This window comes from Salmo salar, chromosome 15, assembly GCF_965601325.2.
Source record: "Salmo salar chromosome 15, fSalSal1, whole genome shotgun sequence".
Lineage (NCBI taxonomy): Eukaryota > Metazoa > Chordata > Actinopteri > Salmoniformes > Salmonidae > Salmo > Salmo salar.
Window position 1 is genome coordinate 32,741,066 of NC_138305.1, and position 17,174 is coordinate 32,758,239.

The 17,174-nt window shown below is 42.7% G+C and overlaps 1 protein-coding gene across 2 annotated transcripts; it reads left to right on the forward strand.

Annotated features, from left to right (window-relative positions):
• Positions 1 to 1,038: 1,038 nt before the first annotated feature.
• Positions 1,039 to 7,095, forward strand: zpax1 (zona pellucida protein AX 1). 2 transcript variants are annotated; one of them, XM_014144027.3, is made up of 21 exons: positions 1,039 to 1,131; positions 1,210 to 1,280; positions 1,359 to 1,454; positions 1,535 to 1,659; positions 1,903 to 2,043; positions 2,153 to 2,242; positions 2,329 to 2,493; positions 2,601 to 2,691; positions 2,773 to 2,990; positions 3,129 to 3,285; positions 3,506 to 3,714; positions 3,941 to 4,058; positions 4,334 to 4,545; positions 4,826 to 4,940; positions 5,081 to 5,250; positions 5,692 to 5,786; positions 5,864 to 5,994; positions 6,144 to 6,333; positions 6,539 to 6,680; positions 6,766 to 6,886; positions 6,983 to 7,095. In XM_014144027.3, exons 1-21 carry the CDS (start codon positions 1,112 to 1,114, stop codon positions 7,063 to 7,065), a joined length of 2,760 nt encoding a protein of 919 aa, XP_013999502.3. In that variant the 5' UTR covers positions 1,039 to 1,111; the 3' UTR covers positions 7,066 to 7,095. The 2 variants fall into 2 exon arrangements, with proteins under 2 accessions (XP_013999502.3, XP_013999503.3); XM_014144028.3 differs by having other exon boundaries at positions 6,766 to 6,848.
• The last annotated feature ends 10,079 nt before the right edge of the window (positions 7,096 to 17,174 follow it).

A 17,174-nucleotide genomic window follows, 5' to 3' on the forward strand; every position in this document is an offset into this window, starting at 1 on the left:
CTCAGACTCAAATCACATTTTTCATGACTCGTAACTCGACTCGTACGCTACCATCCTTACAATGGACAGAATTTAGATTTAAAAAATGGTTGGATCCAGTGCTTGACTTGGACTGAAATAGGTTCCGGAACTCATTTTGGGTGCAGGTACTGTTCATATTTCGGTGCAGGCGCTCCACAATACTTGTTAGCTAATATTCTATAAGAGGAACAGCACCTCAATCAGTAGAATATTTTAGGTGCCGATACTCAGCTCCGGTGAGCTCCTGCCCAAGTCAAGCACTGGTTGGTCCGCAGCATTTAGCACTACTAAGGGACTCTTGACTCAAGTATAAAGGACTCAGACTCAAACAATAGAGACTTAGGGCCAGACTCGGACTTGAGGTTTAGTGACTTGACAACATCACTGAATAGTGTGTCTTAGCTGTGTCTACACAGGCAGCCCAATTCTGATCTTTTGCCCAATGATTGGCAAAAGAGCTGATCTGATTGGTCAAAATACTTATTATTGGACAAAGATCAGAATTAGTCTGCCTGTGTAAACTATTAATGCTATTATTGAAATAGGCCAGTAAAACCGATTTTGTCCCGAAGGGATACAGCTTTTGTCAAAATTGACTTTTCGTAGCAGCTTTAGGAGAACTTATGCAGCAGGTTAGAATAATTAATGTAGCAGGTTAGGAGAAGTAGGTTAAGGTTAGGAAAAGGCTTAGCTAAAATGTAAAAAAAAATACTTTTGAAGTCAATTTCAAAAAACCTGTATCCCAGCTAGACCTAATCCAGCAGCACCCCCTTTGCCCTACTTTTCATTGTTCGCTGATCACCTCCCTGATAACATTTCAGATATAAATACAACATATTTTCTCTACATGAAAGAGAAGCATATAAAATGCGTTTCAATCTGACTATTCTGTCCTCTGATTACAGCTAACGAGCTGTGAGTGTGGACCGTTGATTGATAATGACCTGTGGCCAGTGTGATTGGCTACCAGATAAAACACCTGGGAAAGGGCTCAAGCACAGTATTCCAGTGGTACAGTCTCCTTCTGTGCTGAGCTTCCTCGTATGACAGTGTGGTTGCTGTGTACAAGCCAAAGTGCCCATTTGGTGTGATGTGTGTTTTTCGATGTCTGTAAGTATTTTTTTGTTAAATTTTTTTATTTTTAATGTTTGTTAAATGTGTGATTTATATGTTGTACTCTCATTTTAGTGTGACATGGGTTTTGCTGAGTGTTGCTGTCTCTGGTCAGTTCCAGAGGCCAAGTTCCAAGCCTAGTTCAAGTAAGGGCTCCCTAATTGTATGAAGTTGTGTACCTGACTAATACTGCTCAGTAGGACTTACTGGTATCGTCTCTCCAGATAATGGCTTGCGGTCTGCGTGTCTTGGCAATGTCTTGAGGCTAACATTGGACAGAACTTTGGCTGTCGGTAGCCAGCTAGAAATTGATGCCATCGGTGAGTCTAAGTACTGAAGTGTCATGACAAGTTGGTGTGAACATTCTATTTCAAAGTCTAATCCGCAACTGTTCTTTCAGATGGCACTGACATTATACCGTTGTCGCACACCTTGGCTGCCCAGTGTGGATACAGCGTTGAGTCTGACCCTTGGGGCAACACCAAAGTCTTTGCGTCCTTGTTGGGCTGTTATGTTGACAACCAGGTACATTTCCAAAAGGGACACTGCAGTTAAATGACAACTACCTTGTTCTTTGTCTATCTTGCTGTTAGTCTTATCAGCTGACGTATACATTTCAACTTGAACAGTATGCATTTAGTGCAAACGATGCCAAAAGTTTCCCTTAAATGGGAAACTTGGCATTCCAGGTAGTCCCTCCCTGTTTTGGCTAGTCTTATGCTTTGTGCCTAATGAACATGACCCAGAACTAAGTGATTTGTTCCATAGGTGGATGTGGTGTTCACCCTTGGCCTGCGACTGCGAATGTATAGAGATGGCCTTTCAGAGCAGGTCAAGCATGTGACCGAGACGTGCAGCTACTCCCCCTGGGCCTCCCGGGAAATTCTTTGTGACAGGAACTACATGGAGGTGAGGCCATTCTGAGTATCCCTAGATTTAGTTTTACCGCTTTTTAAGGTGGGTGCAATACTTTGGTGTAGAATTTATTGATCTAGCCTTGGTGATTTGCTCTGTTCAGGTGTCAAGCCTCATGGTCACTCCAGAGACCCCTGTCAAAATGGTCGCTGGCCAGCAGGTTCATGATTCCTGGGAAGATGCCATCCCTGATGTATGTCATTTAAGATGCTTCACTTTTTTTATATACACATGGACTGGCTACATTCTCTGTAGTTACTATTTTCCTTTCCACCACAGGCTGCTGTTACTCCAAATGGCATCTGGAAGATGACATTCCACACCCCTGACCCCAAGGTCATGTTACTGACTGATGCTCAGCGGGCTGGTTATGGTGCCATGATAACCCAAACAAGACTGGTGATCCGAAGCCCCTACAACATGGCAGAGACTTATTCTGTAGAGGTGATCATCACTGGCCTAAGCAATTTTCTTGGTTGTCACTTCCCTGTCGTCATAATGACATATTGGTTAGAACATGCCATGTGACTAATGCATTACTTTCTCACCAGGTGGCTGGAGTTCCTATGGAGGTCTTCAGTGTGTCCACTTACTACAAGATTGGCAATTTGATTGTGGATTCAGCGGCTGCCTGTCCTACTGGTACATATGCTTTCTAAAGGGCATCTCTGGCTTTTTTACAAAAGTAGCACATTTCTGATTGTGTCTTGCCCAACTGGTCAGGTGGTGTAGTCTTCACTGACAAGGTCATCACCTGGCATGTGCCTCGCCGCATCACCCCGCTGATTTCTAGTGCTGTTAAAATTCTGGAGACGCACATGGGCATCTATGGCCAGAGGCTGGACAAAACCAAGATGGCCACCAGACACTACAAGCTGTCTGTCATGGAGTCTCACATCATCATTGAGATTCCAGTGGGGTCACCTGATGGCTACTACAAGGTCAGACTACTTTCATATTGTTCATTAGGCCACAAGATGCGTTTCTTAATGTAATTGTTTCAGTGTCATCTGCCTAATAAGCAGAACATGTCTTGACAGTTGCTTGATTTATACAACTTCTATTCGTATTGATTGCAGAGTCATGCCCCAGATTATGCTTACCACATAACCTACACTGTTGAACCGATGCTTGAGTTGCTGTGGAGGGCAGAAAACACACAGGCTGACACAAGATACAAAGTCCTCTTCCCCATCACAACCCCTCTGATGCCCAGGCCTCCACATGTTATTGACAGTAAGTCTGCTTCACTTGTACTGAATGCAGGCGGGTCTGTTCAGGATGGTGTACAGCTCAAACATTTAGTGTGGCGGTAACCTTCACTCTAGCAGATGCTGTCCCAGTCTCCAAGGAGGAAATATAACTCCCTGGTATAAAAGTTGCATACTTGAAACTATTTCTGGAACACCTGTTAAGTTCTCTTTACCTTTAACCCATGTTATGTCCTCTCTTCCAGGCACTGTTCCTGAGCAGAGAGTGTTTGACATCCTCCTGGGTACCTTCCTCCATGATGTGGAGCTGATGAACATCACCTTTACCACCAGGGTGCTAACTGTTGCAGAGTGCAATGCCAGAGGCTTTGATGTCCAGGAGCACCACTTTGCTAACAGCTCCAAGACCTTCTCACTAAGAGTGCCCTTCTCAGATGAATTAGTCCTGAAACAAGTGTGTTCCTTCAGTTAAATGTACTGCTGCAATGACAGACTCAGTCTGTAAAAGAACATTGCTAATGTTGTGTTTGTGTGTATATACACAAACAGGATTTCATAAAGGGCAACTTGGTGTTTTGGCTCACATAGTAAATCTGACTAGATGCTGCATCCATTTGAAACGTGCCTCATGCTGAACATAACCTACATGTAATGGTTTTTTTTCTATTTAATATATGCAGAACCCTGATCCCCTTACAACTGTGTACTTCCTCCCTCTGGTCTTCGGTCTGCTCGTCCTGCCTGAACAAACACCCTTCCCCCACCCTGCTGAGCTGGAGGCCTCCCGGGAAGATGTTGGTAAGGCCACCTAGGTTAAATATCAATCGCTTCAGTAGGTTGACTGCAGGACCCAGTAAGGCATCTGATTTAAAAGCAACACTTAATTGTTGACTTCCATGGAGATGCAGATTCTATTCCTATGCATTTAATCAATTGAAATGCATAGGAATAGGAAACAATTTAGTTTCTACTTTGATGCACTTAATCCTATCTAATAGGCAAACTGGGCCCTGGGTGAGCACCCATCCAGTGCTTCAGATCAACTTGTTCCTTAGTTACATTTTCTGTCTCAGTTCTTCCCACAATCACCGGCAGCTGCGACCAGGAGAACTTCTACTTCTCTGTAAAATACGGGAGCAAACAGGATAACTTCCAAACCATGATGCTTCATGCTGGTTCATGGAGGGAGCTGGATACTGAGCTGGCAAAGCTGTACAATCTCACTGGCAATGGCACACACTTCAGTATCGTGGTGCCCTTCACTGCACCTGCTGCAGCATTTGAGGTATGAGTTCTGATCCATGATTACTAATGCCGCATGACTCTCTCACTGCGCATGATGCCTCGGATGACTATTGAACTGCCTAATACATCAGGGGTTGGCAACATGGTGCTTTTATTTGCCCAACAAAGTTTGTTCTTTTAGGGAATTTCAAATGGTTGTGATAGTCAACTTCGCTCTTGGGATTTATTTGCGGTGTTAAATTATGTTCTGACCATTAGCTCAAACTGTTTAAATCTAGTTGCCTACCCCCCCCCCAAACTAAAAGTAACTTTCTTTCCAGTTGGTTCACTTCAACTCTATCAGAGCCAGAGTGGACTTGCTGCTGTTGGAGATGCCTAACATGTGGCAACTCGATGACCTTTCACTTGCCTGCTATTTCCCCCTGACTACAACTGGTTTGTTCTGTTTAAAATGGCTTTGTATTTTAATGTTACTGTAAAAATAGCTAACGCAATTGCTTAAAATATTACTGGAATGCAGTCTCGCATTAGGTCAAGAGACTGACTTATCTGCACTTGCTTTGAACACATTTCAGAGTGCTACTCCAACGGCACGGTGACTGCACTGGCAGTTAAGGTGGAATCTGTTAGCAACTTGAACCCTGAATACCTGACCTTGAGGGACCAGTCATGTAAACCAGCCTTCAGCAATGACCGCTTTGCTTTCTTCTCCTTCAAACTCGACTCCTGTGGCACCACAAGAACGGTAAGGCTGCTTCTACGCCTGATAACTCATCAGTAATGTGGATCTCCAACTTTAAAATCAGGTTACATGGACAGGGGATATCAAAGTTTATTTGTCACGTGTGCTGAATACAACAGGTGTCACCCTTACAATGAAATGCTTACTTACAGGCTGTAACCAATAGTGCAAAAAAGGTTAAGTGAACAGTAGATAAAGAACACTTATAGAAGTAGCGAGGCTACACACAGACACTGGTTAGTCAGGCTGATTGAGGTAGATATGGTTGAAGTGACTATGCATATATGATAACAGAGGGGTGGGTGGGACCCCATGTCAGATTTAACGGCCTAGGATTAGATCGGCACCCCTAACGACACTTTATGCATATGGACCCATGTGTTAAGATTCTACCTCGGTGTCGTGAATGACACATTGCATTTCTAATTGTTCTTACCTTTCTAGTTCTTTGACGATGTCATGGTGTATAAGAATGAAATTGCCCTGCCATACAACACAGGCAAACAAAGTAGGAAAGGTCCATTCGCTCCAGAGTATCGGTAAGAATGCATGCCACTATGTTATGAATGATTTTCCGTCCTGTGCGTATTGTCACTGGTTGGCCCTCATGTTTCAGGCACACCGTCTCTTGCTACTACCTGCTCAACTACACAAAGACCATGGCATTCCGTGCTAGCCCAAGGAGAACTGACCCTGTGGCAGATCCTGGGGTGGGACATCTGGTGGTCCAAATCAGACTGTCCCAGGGTAAGATGAGTTTAAGTGACAGTGTCACAAATTAGCCTTGTTCTAGTAAGACTGCTTGGGTTACTAGTTCTAAATTTCTTGACTAAAATTAAGCAATCATGTTAATGTAAACATTCAAATGAACTCTGCTCACTGGCTTTGTCTTTCAGATAGCTCTTATGCCTTATTCTACCAAACTGAGGACTACCCAGTGGAAAAGTACTTGAGACAGCCTCTGTATTTTGAGGTGGAGCTGATGCAGTCCACTGACCCTCAAATAGAGGTGGTGTTGGAGAACTGCTGGGCCACGCTGCACAAGGACAGAACTTCTCTTCCTAGCTGGGACCTCATTGTTGACAGGTAGCTAGCTTTTTTTCTTTTTTTTTCTGGGTTCATTTCAGGCAGAATAACAGTGGCCAGGGTCTCATTCACTAGTAAACTGGCTGACACAAATGGACTACTTGCCCAAAACCCTTCAATTGCAAAACAGTTTGGTATGCATTAATGAATACAGCCAGGATTCTTCATGATTTTTATCTAATCTCTTGACAACTCCTACTCTCAGCTGTGAGAATCTTGATGACCTGTACCTCACGGTCTTCCATCCCGTCGTTGCGGACACAAGGGTTCAGGTCCCAGCTCACATCAAACGCTTCTCCATCAACATGTTCACCTTCACCAAGGATGATGCAGTTCTGAAAGAACAGGTGATGTGGACTGTTTCCTCTAGAAAGTCTAATCTCTTAGATGCTAGCCTGAGTTGTATCTTTAAATGCTCTGTTCTCTCCATAGATCTTTGTGCATTGTGATGCAGTCCTTTGTGACACCACCAAACCTGATGGCATCTGTTCAGGCCAGTGTGCAAATGCCCTGAGGTATGCAAACTCTCTCAGACCAACTGGCTCAAAAAGAGGTATGGCTCCGTTGTCTAGTGATTTCTGGCCGCTGATGGCTCTGTGGTATCAGTATGTCCTCCAGACCCTGAAGTTGGTGTCTGCTCTTGTTCTAGGTCTTAGAGCTACAGATGCCAGCCAGTATAAGAAGCAGATCTCATCTGGACCTGTTCTTCTCTCTGACTCACACTTGTTCTAATATAATAAATCTTCTGTTTTGGTTAACTGATTCAAGTCTCCACACTGGGTTTGTGTTCCATGAACTCCTTTTGCAGAAGTTGTTCCATGTAATTACTCAATAGCTATTCACTAAGCCTCTTCTACAGCATGTAGTGCCAGACAATATTGGCACCGTAGTTAAGAACTCTAAATTAAGTTGCAGCTTGGTTTGTTAACATTGCAGACTGAAATTAATTTAATGTTAAGAAAATCACCCAGGCATGGACAGTTATTGACACCCAGGTGCAATACTTGGTTAAATAACCTTTGACAATTACTGCACAAAATGCATGTAGTTCTGAGCTTGCTGTACCTTTCTACTTGCAATTTGGCTTGCTTCAAGTTGAGGGGTGCCTGCTGTACAGATGTTACTGTAGGTTTTCAGTGGGGTTTTTCTCCCATAATGGGTGGTTTGGGTCATCCTACTGGACCGCTCATGACCAATGGAGACCCAGTTTTTGGACATTGAGCATAGCAGCTGACTTTACCAACCCCACAGCATTATTGAACCGTTTGTAGGGACAAGCATTAATTCATTTGGTATTGGTGACCGTATTGCAACCTTAATTCCCCCAGAATTAAGGTGTTAGGTAGTTTTGGAAGTTCAAGACAGACTTCGGGTCTTCCTGTTCACCACAATGAAGCAGTCAAAACACTCACTCAATCACATGGAGGTTTGACACTGCTGGGTTACTTTGCCTCTGGTACTGGGGGCCTTAAAAGTGCAAGACATGAAACTGGCAGATTTTACACAAACTACTTGATAATATTCCTCCAACTGTCTAAACAGGGTCTGATGGTTGGTCTTCCAGCAGGTTAACCTGAACATAAGCTCCTGGCAATGGTTGCTACACACTTGACTTCCTGTGATAAGTCATCTGAATCCCATCAAACAGTTGCAAGTCACCACTCAATTTTGAAGTTGCTGCTGAAGTGGGTCAAATTGGCAGCAAGCTAATGATGGTTAAAGTTACAACAATCACCTGGGTGCCAACTTTGCCCATGCAATTAGTTTTCTAAACATTGAAAAGGGGTTTTGTATTGTGACAACAGAATATGAATAATTCTTAACTAAAATGAGGGAGGCAAGGGTGCCAATGTATTTGACTGGCAGGACCAATGTTTGCTTCTTTTGCCCTGTAGGTAGGATTTGAATTACTTCCAATTTGTCTGACATGGCCAGTTTTCCTTGACATTAAAGTTCTGTGTGTACCGGCATTATTGTGCTGAGTAATGGGATGCCTGCTCAATTGCCAATTTTTGGGTCCCCTCAAAGGAAGGGAAGCTGTAATGTGGCAGAGAAGCACTTCAATAGGCCAAGCTGTGTTGTCTACTGCCTCGTTACTAAATCTGACCCCTCTTTCATTTTGGATGTCAGGCTACTTGAATAAACAAACATTTACGACGTATTACCGGTTCCTCTGAACCCTGGCTATCGTTTGACATCGGCTGAAGCAACTCAGACCCATGGGATAACTCATTAGCTAGAAGGACTCTTTTACTGTTCCGTCAATGGACATTCCCACTCACCAGTGCTTGACTTGGCCTAAAAGGTGGCAGTACTGATTTAGGTGCAGGCGTTACAACTTTTGCATTATGTTCTGAGGAACAGGTGCTCAGACATTAGGAAGTAAAAGTTCTGAGCTCCCCAAGTCAAGCACTGCCACTCCCACCTTGCCTCAACATTATGCATCACCAATTAGTTATTGTTCCATTCCCCTCAAATGAAATAGACCCCAGACCTGATGTATGGCCAGAAAAAAACGGCAGTTGAGCCATGTGGGTTATAAGGCCCTGTCCTTGAAGCATAAGTCTATGCTTCATACCTTAAAGCTAACATTCTTAATCAGTTGAATGCATTTATTTCCTAATGTATAGTCACCAATCTTTTCAACCTTTAACATTTATTAAACCTCTATTTCAATAAATTCCAGTCCCACTTTATTTCTCTAATCAATGTCAATTTTCAGTGTTCATTCTCTGTACTCCATGTGAGTGAACATCAAGTGTGAAGTGAGGCCTTCCTAGCCATGTTGTCAATGTCACAGAACTAGGCCTTAGCCTGCTATTCTTGAAAATAGGTCCATGTAGAGTATCCATCTACCTCATACGCAGTGCCTTCAAAGTAGTCATACCCCTTGATTTAATCCACTTTACTGCCTGAATTCAAAATGGATTAAAAATACTGGACAAATGCAAAAGTTTCATGAGCTGAAATAAAAGACCATGTTCCATATGCACAAAGCTTTTCTCATTTTTTGCACTTAATCCCTGTTTGTGGGCATTTCTCCTTTGCCAAGATTAACCTGACAGGTGTGGCATATCAAGAAGCTGATTAAAGAGCATGATCATTACACAGGTGCACCTTGTGCTGGGGACAAAAGGCCCCTAAAATGAACAGATGCCACAATTGCACGCTTCCTTCACATGTCATGTTGATTGCAGTAATGTCCGCCAAACTTAACATTAATTTCTCTACCATAAGCTGCCTCAGACATCGGTTTAGAGAATTTGGCAGTACATTCAACCGCAGACCATGTGTAACCACGCCAGCCCAGGACCTACATCGGGCTTTTTCACCTGCAGGATTGTCTGAGGGTGCTGAGTATGTCTGTAATAAAGCCCTTTTGTGGGGAAACTCATTCAGATTGGCTGCGACATTTCGGTTAGTATTGTGGAGTAACAACGTTGATCCATCAGTTCTCTAATCACAACTATTACTGTTTTAAAATCACCTTTGACCTCGTGAAATCTGAGCAGTTTCCTTTCCCTCTGGCAAATGCATTAAGAAGGGCACCTGACTCTTTGTAGTAACTGGGTGTATTGATACACCACCCAAAACCTAAGAATTTCACTATGCTTAAAGGGATATATTCATCTTTTTAGTTTTACATATCTACCTATCGGTGCCCTTCTTTACGAGGCATTGGAAAACCTCCCTGGTCTTTATGGTTGACTCTGCTTGAAGTTCACTACTCGATTGACGGACCTTACAGAATTTTGTGGTGTACAGATATGATTAGTCATTCAAATCAGGTTAACCACTATTTAACACTGATTCCGTGCAACTTTGATTTGTTAAGCGCATTTTATATACCTGAACTTAGGCTTGCCATAACAAAGGGGTTGAATACTTGACTCAAGACATTTCAGCTTTTCATTTATTTGAAACATTTCTACAAACAAAATTCCATTTTGACATTAATGGGTGTTGTGTAGATCAGTGACAAATCTCTATAATTTAAGTTTCAGGCTGTAACAACAATGTGGGAAAAGTAGTAATGTGAATACTTTCTGAAGGCACTGTACAACAGACTAGCGCAAGCAGAGGCTAGTCTGCTTCTTGCTGCCTTATTCTGTGACGGTTGAATGTTTTATATGCATTGTACTAACCTTTTCCCATCAACTACTGTCTTAATTCAGTATTGAGTCTCAGTTTCATAGTTATCATTAGTACGCTAGTGCCCAATACTCAAATGCTTTCGTTTGCGGTATCCCTACCCCAGGTACAACAAAGCACAACCATGTTTTTCCATATCTCAAGTCTCCCATATATGAAATGGATGGTTGTGTAAAAATGTTTTACTGAAAGGGGTTAAATTGACAAATAGTGACACACCACCTAAAGTCAAACTTTGCAGAATGATGCATGGCTGGAAGTAGGGTGAGCCACAAGCTGATGTAACTCAAAATGACAAGCTCTGATATTGCTACAATTTGGAATACAAGTAGTTAGTTGTCTTCCCTACATACAAACATATCTTAATGCATCTTGGAAATATAGATCTGTAAACAGATGCAATAGGAGGAAATAACTATGAATATGATGAATGTAACGGTTTTAAAACAGACAACTGTCAAGTCAAATGTGCTCTCATTCAGTGCTGTACGGTCCTGCCTGACAAATGCATATACTTAAGTGTTTGGATGTTGTGGCTATTGTAATCGGCGCTAAGGCAAGCTCAGACACCGAAAACGTATTTTAAGTCAAAGGTTTCTCTGTGGATTTTATATGTTCAGCTTCTTCCAATTACGTTAGGCCCCCACCCCCTAGACTTTACTCCAAATCCATTATGGTGCCCAAAATGGCTTCCACAATAACATTAAATGGCGGTTTAATCACCTGTATATGTACACTTATGACCACTACTTAAGACTATTTCTGTGTAATTCAACTGTTAGTAATCCAACACTTACACTCAAACACCTTTGTCTGGATTTATAAAAAGGTAGCAGACTGCTTGCCATGGCAACACCAAGCATTCCAAGTCAGGAGTCTCTGAGGATCAATGAGGTAACTGGGAGGCTCCAAGGAAAGAGAATCCAACCCTGGACTCAGACACCCTCTCTCTAGCTCTACAACTTGCCCCCACTGTAGTATAACTTGTGCCTCCAGGATTGGGCTCTTAAGTCACCTCCTTATTTAGAAGTGAGCTTTGATTCATTGCTAGCCTAAAACATCTGCCTGAATCCTTCCACTGGCTCACTGCATTTGTCATGCACATTGGGATGTTCCGGTGCACTCTTATCCTGTTCCGGTTGAGCTGGTACATTGCTTCTTCCAGACAGTCATGTCCATCATCCTGGCTGTCTGGACCTGGAGTTGCTGTAGATGTTGACATTAATGTGTATTAGGAGGATGCAACCAGAATGACACTCATTGACAAGAAATGCCATCAACTTAATGTCATTGGAATTGCACCACTCCAATGTCAATAATATTGTGAATCTCCTAGAACTATCCTCCATAGGCTCACTCCTCCCACACCTAGAGAGAGAGACTGGACTGCCATGTCAGGCCATTCAACAGACACAAATTGCTTGTGTGCATTGCCCTCATACTCTTTTGCTACCAACCATAGCTGACCAGCCCATGTGACACCTGAACTGGAAGAGCATGTGAAGAATGAGCTCATGCTGTGGTGACTCATGCATTGGTCTTGGAGTCTGCAGTATTTCCAACATCCCTATAAGGACATGGCATTTTATGACAAACAAGAGGCACCTTAGGATGGTAAAACTTTCTGTATGTGATTATTTACGGAGGCTGGGGATTGACTGGGATATAGTGGTCTTTGTACACAATGCCTGATCAGCTCCACCTCCTCTGCAACCCTTTAACTGTCCATCAAAGCCCAGGGATCATCTTCAAATGTATATGGAGCTGTGCTATGTCCCTCACAACCAAGCTACACTAACCTCCAAGTAACTGCAGGTCACTCTCACAGGTTGTCACTCTCCACATTTCCTGCTGGGCGTGCCCCAGTAAGTAATCAATGCCAACCACCCACAGTTAATATCGGCTACATTTTCATCCCGACTTCCAAAAGGAATATAAAGAAATATGTAGGACATGACCAGCAGGCCTTGGCCATATCCAACATAAAAAAACATAGGCATTGAAAAGCAAGTATGTTTGTGACAGCCCTTTCACAGACTCCTTCACAACCAGACAACAAACCATTCCCCTACTGGAGTATCCTCAGCATCATTCAGGCCAGAGATAACATTCTGGTTAGTCAATGGGTCTCGTTGGCATGCAAGCTGCATCTGTTGAGTGCCTGCACCCAACTGTTGTTGAAATTGATCACCCCACAGCCCTGAATACCCTGCCAAACATACAGGAATTATACTGCCCTTGTTGCTGCAGCTTGCCCAGAATGACCAGTTCGCTGTGCAACCTGGTCAGGCTCCAGAACTACAACCACTACTGTTAGCTGTACAACCTGGTCAGGCTCCAGAACTACAACCACTACTGGCTACTTTGTCTTCTCACCCTGATAGGACACAGTCATGACCTGTCACCTCAGACTGAATCAACCTTGCACATGTCGTTTTAGTGGGGAAATGTTAGCATTGCTAGAGTAAAGTGACCAGATTTCTGAAAAGAAAACCCAGGACTTTTCCAGTTTGGCAGTCAATATTCCATTAAAATATCCAATGTTATTATCGATGAAATAGAAAGGGGGACAATTCCGGTTTCATATATTTAATCTAACAGGCTCACTGTGATAGAAAGAGAAAACAACTATATTATAGAAACACTACAGACAAGACAGAACTGTCTGATCTGAACAGCCATTCAGTGGTCCTGGTAGTCTGGGTAGAATAAGAGCAGAAGAGAACATGAGCAAGTATTTTTTTTTTAAAGAGACAATAGTATATGTGAAATACTTAACATAATAACAAATAAGATGATGAGATTGGTAACTACATAAAATACTTATACCAACTTAATCTGTATATTTTTCAGAAGAATGTATCTTCAGGATTGCTCTGTCTTTGGCCAGCTTCTCCATGAACTCCTGGCAGGGGAGGATGAAGTTTGTCTTCACAATAAGCATGGCCTTGATGGTCAGAACAGTGAACCTATTTCTTGCTGCTGTCCATATATCATTCATTTGGGAGAACTCTCTCGAATGGTGCATTACTTCACAACAGATGCTAATCTAGCCAGGTTAGTGTGTGGGATGTCGTTCTCTTTGAAGTGTGTAACCACCGTGCTCCATCTCTGACTAAGTGTTGTCTCAGATGTTTTCCATTCTTCAAGTGATCCCCCCCCTTTAGGAACTCTTGCAGGCCAGTAACCTCGTCAAACAATGCATCCTCATTGATGGTCACATTGGGGCATTTTTCCTGCAGTGTGGCTGCTGCCTTCTGGATCTCTTCACGCTGAGGTTGCCTTTTAAAAGGAGACAATGTAAATCTTTTAGATTATCTGTGTGCTTTCCCCATGCTTGCAAGTAATTCACAGCCATAGTGAAGAATGATTGGGATGTTTTGAGAAAGCTCTCTTTAGACATTGCTCCATTTTCCTCTAGCTCTCTCAGAAGTCCTCTGACCAAAACTGGAATGAAGTTGTTGTCATGTCTTGCAGTCAATTTTGTCTCAATGTTTCTCAGAATTGCAGTTGACTCCACAGCACAGCGGTCCTGGCCTTCAAGCATCATGTTCACGTCACTGAATACGGTCAGGTTTCCATGGACAAAGTTCAGTCAGTGGATCATCGAACATTGTTCGCAGGACAACAGGGCATTTGTCTTCAGAAAGAAAAAAGGATTTCAAATGGCACATACATTTTCAGCACCCTTTCTAGAGCAGGGAGCATGGACTTGCGGTGTCCTAAAATGTTATGACACTCCTGGCCAACAAACTCACAAAAGCTCTTCAATTTTTCTACTCTGATGGTGAAAATATGAAAATATCTTTGTGAGCAGGTACTCAACATCAAGGGGAATCATATCCAAAGCTGTTCTGGCCGTGTTATGAATGATGTGGGCAGGACAACCTAAGCCAATCACCTCCCGCTGCAGAGCCTTTTTAACTTTGATATGGACATTGACCCTCCCTGGCCTATTCAGTCCTCCGACGTTGGTATTTGTGTTGTCGGCAGAGAATGTTTTCCAGGTTACATTTTTGGATGACCACCAGGACCTCAGCTGCAATTTCCTCTGCTGTTTCTCCTTTCAATTCAACAAAATCAAGCAGTTTTGTTTCCACAGCTGTGCTGCCATCATATATCTTACTCACTATGGTGTCACATTTTGTCCTAGCACATGTAAACTTTGGCTCATTAAGCTTCCGTGTCAGTTGTGCTGTGCAGTCCATAGATCTGTAACTATGATTGTGTCGCATAGTGTGGTATACAAAGACACCCTCCTGCACAGCTAAATCATATTCTTCTTGGGAAGGCTCTACCTTCTTGAAGAATGTGGTGACAGAGGGCACACCAACACGGGCAATCAGAGAGGCTTTATGCTTTTTCGTCTGCTGATGTTCTACCACTGCCGTTCTTCCCCCGCTGCCAATTCGGAAAAAGAGGAATTACAAAGGTTGCTGTGAACCATTCTATCGTCTTGACCTGAGCGTATAAACGGAAATTCTCATCATGTTGCCATTAAAATGGCATTTTCCGTTTCTTGGAAAGAACCATCCTCTGTCTGCTCTTCTTCACTCTCCTTGTGTCACTCTTCTTACTCTTAACTTTTTATTCTCTCCAATCTCTCTCCTCTTTTCTTCACTCATCTTCCTTCTCTTTCTTCCTTTCCTTCTCTTCACCTTTCCACCTCACTCTTCTACACTCTCCTCGCTTCACTTTTTTTACTCCCTTAATTTTTCCTTCTCATTCTCTTTTCCTTCCTCTCCAATCTTTAATAATAAATAATACACTATTAGATAAAATACTTTGGTTAACAGATTCCCATTGCTTGCCTCATTTTTGTATTTTATCTCAAAAACATTGTTTGGAATAATAAATTGGCGGGCTCTGTAATCATATCTTTACCTTTCCTCTCTCATTCATTCATCCAGTCTTCCTCCTCTCCTTCCACTCTAACAGAAAACATTATGCTAATGTTATCCATGAAAATTTCTAATTATATTTTCACACTACACTTATTATAATGCCAAACCATTAAAATTGTAATCTACAAATAAATATTCTCAATTAATTGTGCATTCATTTAATATATTTTCAAAATAGCCAGTCCAAGGCATGTGAATGTTTTTTAACCTTGCTACCATGACAGTAGCTAGCTAACTAGATAACTAACTTAGTCTACATAGCTAATGTTAGATAGCATAACATATGTAAAACCTTATAGAGCAGATAATCTATCTATATAATAAATTATGACATAACATCACTAGCTAGTATCAGAAACGATTATAACTTAGCTGGCTTGAAAAGACGCTTGTGGTGATGTTGTGTATTAACTTTGACACTTGCTAGCTTCTGGCTGAGTTTTCCCACATCAGTTTTCTCTAAAACTATCGTGAGCAAGTAGTTAGTAGAAGAAGAGTGAATGAAGCTGCTATAGCGAGCAGCCCGCTCTGTTGGCAAAAACAAGCACAACGTGACTGAGACGTCAAACGGTAGGCTCTTCTGCCTGGTCTTTCTTGCCATGTAAAATATTATTTCACTTTGCGGTCTGTTTTTAATGCACAGTTAAAAATGAGGACATTTCCGGGGACAGCTACAGCTGGAGATAGGCCACCAAAAACGGGGACGTCTGGTCACCCTACTAATTTCCTATTTCCACAAACCGCAAAGTGTACTTTCAAATGGTATCAAGAATATGCATATCCTTGCTTCAGGTCCTGAACTACAGGCAGTTAGAGTTGGGTATGTTATTTTAGGTGAAAATTGAAAGGGTACGATCCTGGAACCGTCGACAATAAGTGTAATTGACGGCACGCACTTGTTTTCCTTTAAGGCTATTACAATAGTCCCAAAAAAGTGGAATTGTGCATTTGTCAGGCTGGACCATACAGTATTGAGTGCAAATTTGACTTGGAAAGTTGTCTATTGAACAGCTACCAATCAGTGAAGTTTATATTCATGAATTTTCAGTTGATGCTCCGCCCAGATGTGAAGAGTAGTCTGGTGGACCTTCAAACTTTGTATTTGTATTAGCCAACAGAAACTACCAGCGCATAGGTTTAATCTACCAACCTCACACCTTCCCCGTAAACCTGTGGTAGTCTGTTAACACAGCCAAAGTCATACACTGGCCATTTCTACTCTTAAAATGTGATTTAACATTTACATTTAAGTCATTTAGCAGACGCTCTTATCCAGAGCGACTTACAAAATGGTGCATTCACCTTATGATATCCAGTGGAACAACCACTTTACAATAGTGCATCTAAATATTTTAAGGGGGGGGGGGGGGGGGGGTTAGAAGGATTACTTTATCCTATCCTAGGTATTCCTTAAAGAGGTGGGGTTTCAGGTGTCTCCGGAAGGTGGTGATTGACTCCGCTGTCCTGGCGTCGTGAGGGAGCTTGTTCCACCATTGGGGTGCCAGAGCAGCGAACAGTTTTGACTGGGCTGAGCGGGAACTGTGCTTCCTCAGAGGTAGGGGGGCCAGCAGGCCAGTGGTGGATGAACGCAGTGCCCTTGTTTGGGTGTAGGGCCTGATCAGAGCCTGAAGGTATGGAGGTGCCGTTCCCTTCACAGCTCCGTAGGCAATCACCATGGTCTTGTAGCGGATGCGAGCTTCAACTGGAAGCCAGTGGAGAGAGCGGAGGAGCGGGGTGACGTGAGAGAACTTGGGAAGGTTGAACACCAGACGGGCTGCGGCGTTC